A 12,334-nucleotide genomic window follows, 5' to 3' on the forward strand; every position below is an offset into this window, starting at 1 on the left:
CGGCCCCTTTTTGCCAGTGAGCGGCCGCAGCTTGCGATCAGGTCTGAATGAGCTCCTTGGTTCTCTGGGTGTCTTGCAATTCCATCAGCTGTTGCTAGGTGGCCACCTCTCACTTAAATAAATAAGATCATAGATTCCTACAAAGCCTGTTCTTTCACTGGTGTCTAATAGAAAATTACGCTATGGATATCATTTACCTCCATGAATGTGGCACACAACACACTGTTCTGTAATATGGAGGTTGTTTAGAAAGTGTAACTAATGACTGAATTGAAAAATGTTTTCATTTTTTCTCCTAAAATATTGCTCAATTTAGCCTTATGCTGAGTACACACTTACATGACTTCAGTTGTGATGTCAGTGTTAGCGGTCCCTTCAGCCAGTGTACGAGCGATGGGCATGTCGCCTGTACACACCTGCAGATGCACCCAGGCATCGGCTGTGCTGCAGGGCCGACCTGATATGTCTATGGATGACGTAATTCACAGAAATGTCACGTGTAGACCCCCACCGATGCACTCGCGATGTATTGCTTGTCGATCAAACGAACAATATATCGACAAGTGTGTAGCCAGCATTATATGTGATTTATATTAATCATGAGAGTGTGTTGACTTTGGGACTGTGCCAGTTTTGTGTATGTGTCATTTTGTGTTTGTGAACTTGAAGAGCTTTACTATTTTATTAAAAGTATGACATGAGAGCTGACTTCTGCCAGCTATAAGCTGTTATAACATGCTGATCCTTTTGTGGAGTGGACATAATCTGAAATCTAATTTCTACACTGCTCCACGAACAGACGGACCATTGCGCATACTTAGCACTTGGAAAGGGAAGCCATCATTCAGCCAAACTCCTCTTTGGCTTGTGCAAACTGCTGCCCTTTTGCAAATACATACGCCCATTTTGCTTTGCAAATTATATGCGCCCCTTGGGACTCAATGCACATTTGCTCTGCGGAGCGGCTGTCATCTACACTTACCCTGACATGTTCCACTCAGCAAGTCTGTCAGATGAGCAAATGTAGTGTCCAGTACTAAGAAAGGTGGGTTCACAGGCGCTGAGATGCTCTGTTTGTCCAGCAGCTACACAATAGGGCTAGTCAGGCCCTTACATGCATATAACAGAATAAAAAAGGTGGTAGCGCTGAGATGGATGATATAACACAGTATTCAATAAAATTACAATTTTAATATTAAAAAAGAGCATGTGCAAGAAACAATAAAACAATTGAAACAATTAATGCCAGCATAGATCTCACCCACACGACTGTCTGTATAATATGCCTGTTCCTATATATACTATTATACAGACAGTCGTGTGGGTGAGATCTATGCTGGCATTGTTTCAATTGTTTCTTGCACATTTTCTTTTTTAATATTAAAATTGTAATTTTATTGAATACTGTGTTATATCATCCACCTCAGCGCTACCACCTTTTTTATTCTGTCAGATAAGCACCCTATTCAAAATATACAGAACATAGGAGCCACTATTAGATAAAAATGTTTACAGGTTTTACAGCTCATTGTTATATAGTACATAATTAAATGAATCATAGCTTTAATAAATTCAGACATTTTGAGGACATTTTTCTGCAACTGAATTGAAACATTACTGTACATAGCTAAACCACTTTATTGTGTTCAATGGGGAGAATTCAATTCAGTGCGCTGTTGATAGCAGCGGGAGGGGAGCTCCCAGAGCAATTCAATTCAGCGTGCTGTTAAGTCCTACAGTTAGAGGTTAAGGCCCGTATTCAATTAGAGGCAAAATGTCGGTTTTCGCCTGTTTCCGATGTATCGCCCTATTCAATTCCAGAACGCTTTCGCCTAGGCGAAAACTCCGTAGGAAAAAGCAGGCGAAAAAGTTTCTTCATCAAAAGGCAGGAGAAAAGAAGTGCAAAATACATATTTTGGGTACAAGTGTTGGGACTTGGTTTGGACACCCCCCTAATGACTAATTAGGCAAAAAAAGATTAAAAAAATGATCTTCAATCACCCAAAAAAAGACTTGTCATTTTTGGGGCGAAAATGTAAAAAGTGTTGGAAAATGGGTCTAAGGTACTGGGATAGGTATTTGGGGAGCTGTATGGATGGGGCAGGTGTTTTTAGGATTGCAGGTGGCTGCAGCAGGTGTATTTTTTTAAATCTGCACTTTATAAGCACCAAAATATACTAATACCCATTTAATGTAACCCCAGTTTAAATATAGCAGTTATTTCCCCCCAAGAAAAATGCTTTCCATCATTTTTCCACACTTATGCAAATATGCATATAACAGCCCTTTGACTCAATTTAAGTACCCTAATTGCTTTTTTTAGGGTTAGTAATACACTTCTACTTTGATTCCCAGGGTGAATTAGGCTTTATTGGGGGTATAAACTGATTTCCCACCAAAAACTGACCTTTTGCCAGTACCGCTATTCGCTGCATTCACCAATATGCGTTCTCGTCTGTTTTACAATTGAATGGGGCGGAAAGCGGGTGTGCGCATTGAGTAAACAGGCGAAAACTTTGCCTCAAAACACACGAATGAGGCGTAAACGTTGCGCTTTTCGCTGATCTCGGCTTTTCGCAGCTAATGTATCCGCCCATAAATCGGAGAATGCCGGTTTTTGCGAATGAACCTGGGTGTTTAGTTGTGAAGTGCCAGCTGCGAGGCTGTTAGCGCAGCTCTAAGCTGGAAAAACAGCCTCGCGGCCGGCACTTTAGTCGGAATTCTCCTTCTAACCTCAGGAGGGTTGAGAAGAAATCGTTTAGTCGCCCTAACAGCACGCTGAATTGAATAGCTCTGGGAGCTCTCGCCTGGCGCTATCAACAGCGCAACTGAATTGAATTCCCCCTCTAGTCCTATTGGAGAAAAAGCGCTATATACTGTAAATAAAATTATTATTATGTCCAGATACAGGGATACTGAATAACTGTATCTGAGAAAACAGTTCACAGGCCAGTATTAAAATAATAAAAATCCACAGCATGTATAGGAAAATAAAGAAAGCGGACTTGAGGTAAGACAGCTCAAAACAGAATGTGACAGACCAGAATTTGAGACAGAGAGGGCGGGAGATAAACCACAAAGAGAAAAACACAAAGAGAGTGAAGGGGATGGCGGCAGACTCAGTCTAAGGGAAGGAGGAATAGAAAACTTAAAGAGAATATGTAAGGCAATGAGGCAGCTGACATATGGAAATTGTTCTTATGACTGCAGGGCGCTTATGTAAGGGATATAGGGATTTGTAATCTGTTTGCCACAACAGACATATGACGTCTTCTGGTACAGAAGCAGTTAAGAAGGCAAAGAGCCAAGTACAGCCTTTTCCTGCAGAGACCCACTCTGAAGTCTGCCCCCACCCTTTCCATTCAAACCCTCCAACACGGAGGTTTCCTTTGCCACGAGTGACAGCCATAGCGACCAATCCGGAGAGTGTGTGAGAGTAACGCAGACAGCTGCATCCTCAGATGACAGCACACAGTGTGTGTGTGTTTTTGTGTCACTGTCACCTGCACACGCACGGGGAGCCGCAGAAAAGGAGCCAGCTCACGTCAGTTTGTGCCCTTTTTCTTCCAAATCTTCTGTACCCTGAACTGACTGTTGTCTCATTTCTCCCTGACCTCCTCCTGCTTTGTTCTATTTACCTTTGCTTCACAGCCAAACATAATCCTTCTTACCTCCTTTTTATTTTCTCTATTGTGATAACACATCTCTCGCTTTCATATCACCTTGTCCACTTTTTCCTTTGTTTAGTACTATCTTGATTAATATCTAGTATGTTTGCAAATTGTCTTTATGCAACTATCCACTGCATTGTAATGGCGATCATCATGAATTTTAAGTTTGTATAATTTCTTAGCACATGTTAATTTTTTCTTGTGTGAGTTGTTGCATTCCCTGACAAGTAGGGGGTTTGTTTATGTAGTGGTTAGCAGGCAGAACAACTGTCAATCGCCATGTGGCATATGCTGCTGCCTGCCCACATTTGTTATTGATAAGAAAGTGTGTAACACAGACATTTAGACATTTGGTACCACACTGTGATTGGCCGAAGTTGTGGATTACTTGGAAAAACTTTTGGATCACTGTCACGCATTGGTTTACTATCCTAAACTTGTTCAAAATGACTATATTAGAAATATTTTTTGTATATTGTAAGATAATGTCTCAGAAAATACTGACGAGTGTCAGAGCTTTGAGCTGTAAAAAAAAGGAACTTGTAATTGTTCATTCAGGTCCTCTGCTGCCTTTGCCAGACAATAACATCTCGCATTAATACAAATGAGCATTGTTTTGCCTTAAGTATTTCTACAACAAAGAAAGTCCTTTGTTGTATAAACATTTTTGAGTGATTTATTACAGTTCTTTGGAATTCTTCACACATCTTTGGTGTAAAGACACACCCAAATGACAGGTACAAGCAGACTCTAAACAAAGAACCATGAAATTGAGATTCATTCTTTTGGTTATCAGAATATTCTTTACTAGGCCATAACAGTAACATTGGATTGAATGTAGCAGGGGCTTTCCTAGGCGCATTTAGAAAGGGTAGCTGTCTGTGCTCCTGAAACATGAGTGGATGGCCGCCGGTCTCATAACTACATCCCGCTAATACACTAAACACATGCTGCATTTGGGATATCAACCAGAGTTTCATAATAATGCATATTAATTTCTGCTATTCATAAGCTGATAAATCGGTCGCCCCATTTGTAGATTAATTGTGTGATCTGGGATCAGCTGCACAGTTTGGCATCTTTGCATTGAATGTCAAAACATCATGGCCGGTATCCAATTAGCAGCGCTAAAGTAGCGCTACTAATGGATCGTCTCAGGGTTAACCAATTAGCCCCGAAGGCACTTATCATGGGCTTTCTTCGGAACCTGATGTGTCCCGAAAACGGGGAGTATCATTAAAAAAAAAACACCCGTTTTTCATCCCCAAATAATATCGGGGCTAATTGGATACCCCACCATGTCCAATAAAAGTAGGTACACACTATGGGCAGATTCAATTGGCTACAGTTCAGCCTTGAGCTATTCCATTAGGGGTCACTACCCGCGTCTTTAGCCCCAGGGGGCGCACTTAACACAGATTTTTTTTTTTCCACATAGCCTCAGGGGTTGCGAGGAAAAAAAATCTGCATTATATGCACCCTCTGACACTTAACACGTGGAGGATAACCAATGGATTCTAAGCACTTCATCTGGAATCTATTGGTTAACGCTCGTTTGCCGCACGTTAATTGAATAACTCCAGGCGTTAAATTTGGAGCTTTGAATGTGCCTCAATCCAATTTTCGGGGTCCCTGACAGATATTGGGTAGTTGGCCCGATAATTATTTAGTGTCTTCACTGCACCAGGTCGGTCCAAAACCCGTGGGTTCGGCTCCCGATATAGTGTATGCTGCATATGACATTCATGTAGTTTTGATATCGTACAGAAAATGCAGTGTTTACGCACCTCGGCCGATGTCTGCTACAGAGATGAGATGATTTAGAATCTATGAGATCGTTTAGAAGTAAATGTTTATTGGGTAGTGTATACGCCAGTGGTTCCCAAACTGGGTGCCGTGGCACCCTGGGGTGCTGCAGGGCACTGGCAGGGGTGCCATGGGTGGTGGTCCTGTACCAAATGAAATTATTTATGGTCACTGTGATAGGCATAACTATTGTTGGTGTCTGCCAATTATAAAATATGCAGACAAACAGAAGTGCATTCCTGTCCACCACCACATAACTGGACATAAGAATAACAGGTAATTACAGTTTACTTAATTTAATGATATTTGCTGAATTTCTCAGTAAGAAATTTTTAGCCTAGAGGTGCCGTGAAAAATGCTGATTCTCTAGGGCACCGTTATTCAAGAAAGTTTGGGAACCACTGGTGTACTCTGTACATCAGCCGATTTAAGGATAGTTATCGATAGTCAAAATTGGGCTAGTTGTTTCCACCTTTTGGCAAATCTTCTAGTGTGTTCCTATCGTTACAGGGATGTAGATCTGTCTGCAAACTGCACAGTACTTTCACTCATTGAGTATATTCCTAAAAGTTGCTGTAACAGTAAAAACTACATGTTTCAAAGGCTAGATTATAAGCTTCTTCCATGGGTATGTTATGCTAACTACTTTGAAATGTATTGCTCCCACAGAGACACACAAACATGGCACGCCGCAGCAAACGCCTCAGCACTATTGACCAGGAGGATGACAGGATCAGCACCAGCAGTGTGGAAAGTCATCTGTTGTACAGAGACAGCCCAGTCAGGTCAGTTTGTGCTTCAAATTTGTATGGCCATAAAGGTCTTTTCCGAACGCGCCAAACATGTTATTCCTAAGAGCTTTTCTATTTGTGTAAAAGCATCTACTTGTGTACTTAGGGCCTGATTCAGAGATGTACGCTCTGCCGATATTTATTCAGATGAAGTGTTTGCCATTGTACATGCTTGTGGACGCACTACACATGCGCGGCGGTTGGTTTATAACTAGGCTTGCACAGAGGGGTCACTCGCAAAGTGAGTGACCGGTAGTTAGGGTTTGGGGGAGGTAGGCGAACGCAGGCGTGTTTCATGGACGTGCATAAATTAGCCATTGAGATCTCTTTTGCAGCATGAGAGCTCTCTGCGTGTCAGAAGAGACTGACTTTAAGTCAGGTCAGAGTTGTGGTGCATGGTCCTTAGTGTATTTATGGTGCATAACCCAGTCCCCTTTTGGATGAGCCCAAATCAGTCTATGCCTACTCTTGCAGAAGTATGGGGTCCAACTGGAAATGTCTGTGGTGGAAAGAGATAAAGTGTACTTTTAGAGTCAAATTTATTATCGTTTTAGCATCACCCTAAACTTTTAATAATAATAACGTTTTCATATTTCTCCTACAAAACTGCTTGGTTTAGTCTTATGTCAAAATGAACAATGGAGATCATACTTTCTGTGTTAACCTGACTTTCCAATACAGCTCTATCAAAAGGGTTATCTTTGCACCCCCATCACAGACATCTGTATTTTTTCTACATCTTCAGAACAGTGGGCCTGGTTCAGACCCGGTCGCAAGGCTGCGTTTGCACGCAGCTGGCGCATGTTTGTGCGCGTGCGCGAACCAGTCACTGCGATCGCAGCCAGTACATAGTCGCTCCGCAAGCATGAGTGACAGGATGTGCCGTTTGTGGGTGGTGACAGAGGGTGGACGATGGTAACGGGGGTGTGGTGGTGCGAATGCAGGCGTGTCCGTGCGTTTAAACGCCATTTCAGGGCGTACATAATTAAGATGCATCGTCAAACTTACACGTCACATGGCTAAAGTAAACACAGCAGCACTCGCAGTGCTTGCGGTAGGGTATGGTCAACCACAAGTGGTGCGTATGGGTCCGATGTTACCAATTGTTTAATATACTTCCTGGAGATGGCGTATGTTACTAAGGGAAAGTGGGCGTCTTGTGTCAGGCTGGTGGGCGTCTAATTTCAAACTGCGATCGCACGGCAAAACATAGTGGGCGTGCTAATGTATTTCTTGCAATCGCGGGATTTGCATACTTTGACTGCGGACGGCTGCGTGCGAACGCAGCCTTGCGACCGGTTCTGAATCGGGCCCAGTGTCCTGATAGGATATCATACAGGCCTAAAAGCTGAAACCTTTGTTGTGACATCACTGCACCTGTACCTATTGTGATATCACCAATCCACACTGTACATATCTGCAAGTAACTCATGCGGCTCGGACTCATGCTCAGAGAGAAACCATCAGCCACTTGCGCCCGATGACTTTCCTTAGTCCACCTCTGAATCACCCCCAATGTCTTTCTTTTGTTAATTCATGTATATTATGCTATTCAGTAAAATATACCCCAAGATACATTTTAATATCAAATAGTGTTTTATGTGTTCTTTAACCACTTAACTGTCAATTTATTTTCCACATAACCGCTCAGAAATTGTCATTTTCTTTATTATTTATTAAAGTTTAAAAAGTATTTTTAATAAAATATTGTATTTAAAAAATATATATTATACAGTATATCTAGGGGTTGTTTTGCACCCCCCATTATCTCCGTTTCCATAGGCCCCCATTATAAAATAAATTCATACCCCCCCATTAGCAATAGATCCTGCTGTGATCATAGAGCCTGGTAACATTACCCCCCACTCTCTTAAAAGTAGAAAAAAATCCCTGATATATGAACTCTTCCCCCCCCCCCCCTGTAAAAATCCCCTGTTATTTTGTGCCCCCTCCTCCTTTGCCTTCCCTGTAACCAATTTATTTAATAATTTTATCCCTCCGGCCTCATGATACTTTTTTTTATCCCTCCCTGTACCCACTTATAGTAGATCCCCTCCCCCCCCCAACCCTATGGGCATATACCCTCTCCCACATAGAGAGCACAGTGGAGCATGTGACAGAGGGGGATGATGATCAGTCCCCCTTGCTGCAGCTGATCTCAGTGATTTGACAAATAGTGCTTGGAGGGGAACATGCCCCGGAGTGCCGTTCACACGGCATTCTGGAGCGCGATTCTTTTAAGCGATGTTGGCGGTTACAGACTCACTTCCGGGGAGTCGGAGGAGATGTGTTCTGCAGTTTTACAGAACGGATCTCCTCTTCTAAAGCCAGGGCACAGAGTGGACATGCGACGTTTCCAGGTATGGAGTTCAATTAAACAAGACAGATTTGGATGGGGGCTGCGCTGATTCACAAAGTTCTGACAACTATATCAGATCTCCAAACCAATAATATTAATTCTTAAAAATATAAAAAGAAAAAGGAAAAAATCTACTGTATATAGTAAATATCTATTTCTACTTCAGGGTCCATAGGGGGTCCACAGGGTTGACCTTGGGGTATAGCTGGATCTGGATCCATGGGCACCACGCAGTTAAAGCTTTAGCTGCTCCCAGGATGCACTTGGGTCCGTCCTCCTCTATACCCCGCCCCCGGCCACAGCACCTCAGTTTGAGTTGGTGCCCGGCCGGAGTCGGGTCACCTGCGCAGGGGGGCTGCAGGAGCAGCCCCCAAAAGCTTTCTATTTTTATTTAAAAAAAAAAAAAAAGAGCCTGTTAGATTTTTATTTTAAAACAGAGGCTCTAGTGTGGCAGCGACGGGCTGTCTATGCAGACGCCCACGCTGCCGCTCTCTTTCCCCGCTGGCGCCGCGACTCCAGTACTGCACTGGGGATCGCGGCGGGAGGCCAGAGTCCGTACTAGCCGGACTCTGGGTCCCTCCCTGGACTGCTGCCGGAGTCGCCGGGGACAAGGTAAGCCGCGAGTCGCCGATTAGCGGCGGCTCGCGGGTTTTGCCTGCAGATGCAGTCCTTTGCCCCCGGTCCTAGGGGACAGACCGGGGGCCGCTAGCGGTGGCGGCGGGCTCCCCCTCTGAGGAGGAATAACCCGTGGGACCACTAGACCACCAGGGATATATGGCAAGCGGGATGCCGGCAAGCCCTGGGGTTAATATGCTAGCCAGGGGAGGAAGCCTTCCCTGTCAGCGGCTCCTCCCCTCAGCTCAGCGCGCCTTTCAGCACGGAGTCTGGCGTCGCTGAGCTGCAGCTACTCGGCCACTCCTCCTCTGAGGTCTCCAGCAGCCATTTTCTCACAGTGGCAGCGCAGATCTTCAGGGAGCACGCGGACCGGTCCCCCTGTGTACCTCTCCCCTGATTAAGGACAGCGTACACAGCACTATAGCCCTCCCAGACACTGAATCTGGGCAGGTTGATTGTAGTGGAAAGGTGCAGTGAGTATATCTTCCTGCATGGTATGTGACTTTTGCTAGTGCTGCCTGTCTGTGCTTATTTTCTACTTACTGTCAGCTTATACCTATCCCTTTACTTCTCCTACAAGCCCTACAGGTGTGTGGGGGAGGGGCGTTTCTACTGACCTCACTTATATAGATTACGTATTTGTGAGGTCCGTCACATACAGTTGTGTGCTACTCAGTGCCATATTGTGGGCTGTTGTTCAGCACACCGGTGAGTGCGTTTTACTTCTACCCTGGTGCCAGATATATAATATATTCTGTCATGTCAGACGAGGAGGTTGAGCGCTCAGTGGCTCCGGTGTTGGCCTCCTGCGGACGCTGTTCTGCAGGAGTAGATAGGGAGGATTTGTCACAGGATGGCCTGTGTAGTCGATGCCAGGTGGCTCCTGGCCCATCCAGACCTTCTCTGGCGCAGGAACCACCGTGGGCGATGTTTTCTCAAGTGCTAGTGTCTATTGCGGACCGTCTGTCGGTCCCGACTGCTCTCCCTACTAGGTCGTTGTCCCAGCCGACCATCCCCCATTCCCCGGGTGTCCCGCAGTTATTGCGGAGTCCTCCTGGGTCTCAGTCGGTGGGTCCCTATGCGGGGTTGCCTATGTATATACAGGCTTCCCCTGTGCCGCAGCAGCCTGTGGTACCTTTTCAGGCCCCTATGGTGACTCCTCCACCCTGGGTGGATGTGCTCTCCAACTCCGTGCAAAATTTGGCGGCCGCTTCCTCGGCTTTTCAGTCAATGTTGCAGACTGACATGCCTTCTAGGATTTCAAAACACCCACTCATGACACGGGCTGCTCAGGTATCGGACTCAGAGGGTTCCTCAGATGATGGGGAGGTCCCTGATGACACTAACTCGGACGCCTCGGTCCAGGAAATGGATACCAAGTCGTCCATTAATGTGCGAGCACTAGTTAGGGCGGTGCGAGCTATTCTTCTTATAGAGGATGAGGCACCGGTTCCTAAGTCGAAGTTTCCTAGTTTCAAAAAAACTAAGGTGGCTTCTGCGGTGTTTCCCCTGTCGGATCAGTTGACGGATCATATGGCGGTAGCTTGGCATGCGCCCAGTAAGAGATTCCTTCCTCAGAAGCGGTTGGCTTCTAATTACCCCTTCCCTGAGGCACATTGTAAAAAATGGGAAACTCCACCGGCGGTGGATTCCCATGTCACCCGTTTAACTCGGGGCGCCACCTTACCATTACCGTCGATATCCTCGCTGAAGGATCCCACGGACAGGAAAGTTGAGACTTGCTTAAAGTCTATTTACTCCCTCTCCGGGGCGGTGGCCCGACCGTCCATGGCCATCTCCTGGGTGGCCAAGGCCATTGAGGGGTGGGCCAATGCATTGGAAGATACCTTCCCGGACGACGCTCCGGATGTCCAGCGGGCGTTGTTGGGACAAATGAGGGACGCTGCTTCTTACATTGGAGAAGCTTCTTTAGATGCTAGTCTGCTGACCTCGCGGGTATCGGCTGCAGCGGTGTCTGCCCGCCGATCCTTATGGTTGCGGTCCTGGAGAGCGGACTCTGATTCAAAGAAAGGTCTGGAGGCCTTACCTTTCAATGGGGAATTACTATTTGGTCCGGACTTGGACAAAATAGTGGACACCCTGGCTAAATCCAAGTCGGCCTTCCTCCCTTCGGCGGCACTGCCTGCTAAGGTTCGGAGTTCGGCTTTTCGTTCCTTTCGGGTTCAGGGTAAGGCGAAAGGTCAGTCCTTCCCGAGACAGTCTGCGAGTAAGACGGCCTTTAAACCCAAGAAGCAAGCCTGGAGTGCTCGGCGCCCTTCTACCAAGCAGGAAGATAAACCTGCGGCCTGATGGGACGGGCCTCCCTCTGGGGGACCTCAGAGTGGGAGGCCGACTTCTTCTATTTGCCCAGTGCTGGCACAATACCACCACGGATGCCTGGGTTCGAGAAGTGGTCTCCCAGGGGTACGCCCTGTCTTTTCGGCACAGACCACCCCACCAGTTTTTCTGCACAAGTCCTTCTCAGGACAAGACCAAGGCGTTACAGGTTCAGGAGGCTATAGAGTCCTTGCTGAAAGCAGGGGTCATTGTTCCCGTTCCTCTATCACAACGAGGGACGGGGTATTATTCGTCTCTGTTTCTGGTGCAGAAACCCAATGGTTCTCATCGCCCTATCCTCAACTTGAAGTCTCTGAACAAATTCCTCAGGGTTCCCAAGTTCAGGATGGAAACGTTACGTTCCATCATTCTGGCGATGGAACCGGGGGATTACATGGTGTCCCTGGACATCCAGGACGCCTACCTCCATGTTCCGATAGCATCTTCACACCAGCGGTATCTGAGGTTCGCTATCCTTCAACACCACTATCAGTTCCGGGCGCTACCCTTTGGTCTCTCCACGGCACCGAGGGTGTTCACGAAGATTATGGCGGTCATGGCCGCACATCTTCGGAACCAGAATGTACGGCTGCTGCCGTACCTGGACGACCTCCTGTTGCTGGCGAGCTCCCCGGAGGTACTGCTTCAACATCTCCACCTGACGATCGCTTGCCTGCAAGCACACGGGTGGTTGATAAATTGGAAAAAGTCCTCCCTGATTCCATCACAGCGGATGGTTCATTTGGGAGCCCTGC

The 12,334-nt window shown here is 46.1% G+C and overlaps 1 protein-coding gene across 1 annotated transcript in view; it reads left to right on the forward strand.

Annotated features, from left to right (window-relative positions):
- The first annotated feature begins 3,344 nt into the window (after nt 1-3,344).
- SUN2 (Sad1 and UNC84 domain containing 2) overlaps nt 3,345-12,334 on the forward strand; it is an 86,425-nt gene continuing 77,435 nt past the window's right edge. Inside the window, exons 1-2 of the mRNA XM_088455024.1 lie at nt 3,345-3,544; nt 6,147-6,262. Coding sequence (XP_088311150.1) covers nt 6,159-6,262 — 104 coding nt within the window. The 5' untranslated portion in view covers nt 3,345-3,544; nt 6,147-6,158. The remainder of the gene's footprint in view (nt 3,545-6,146; nt 6,263-12,334) is intronic.

Source organism: Taudactylus pleione, unplaced genomic scaffold, assembly GCF_031769625.1.
Source record: "Taudactylus pleione unplaced genomic scaffold, aTauple2 ptg000642l, whole genome shotgun sequence".
Taxonomy (NCBI): Eukaryota; Metazoa; Chordata; class Amphibia; order Anura; family Myobatrachidae; genus Taudactylus; species Taudactylus pleione.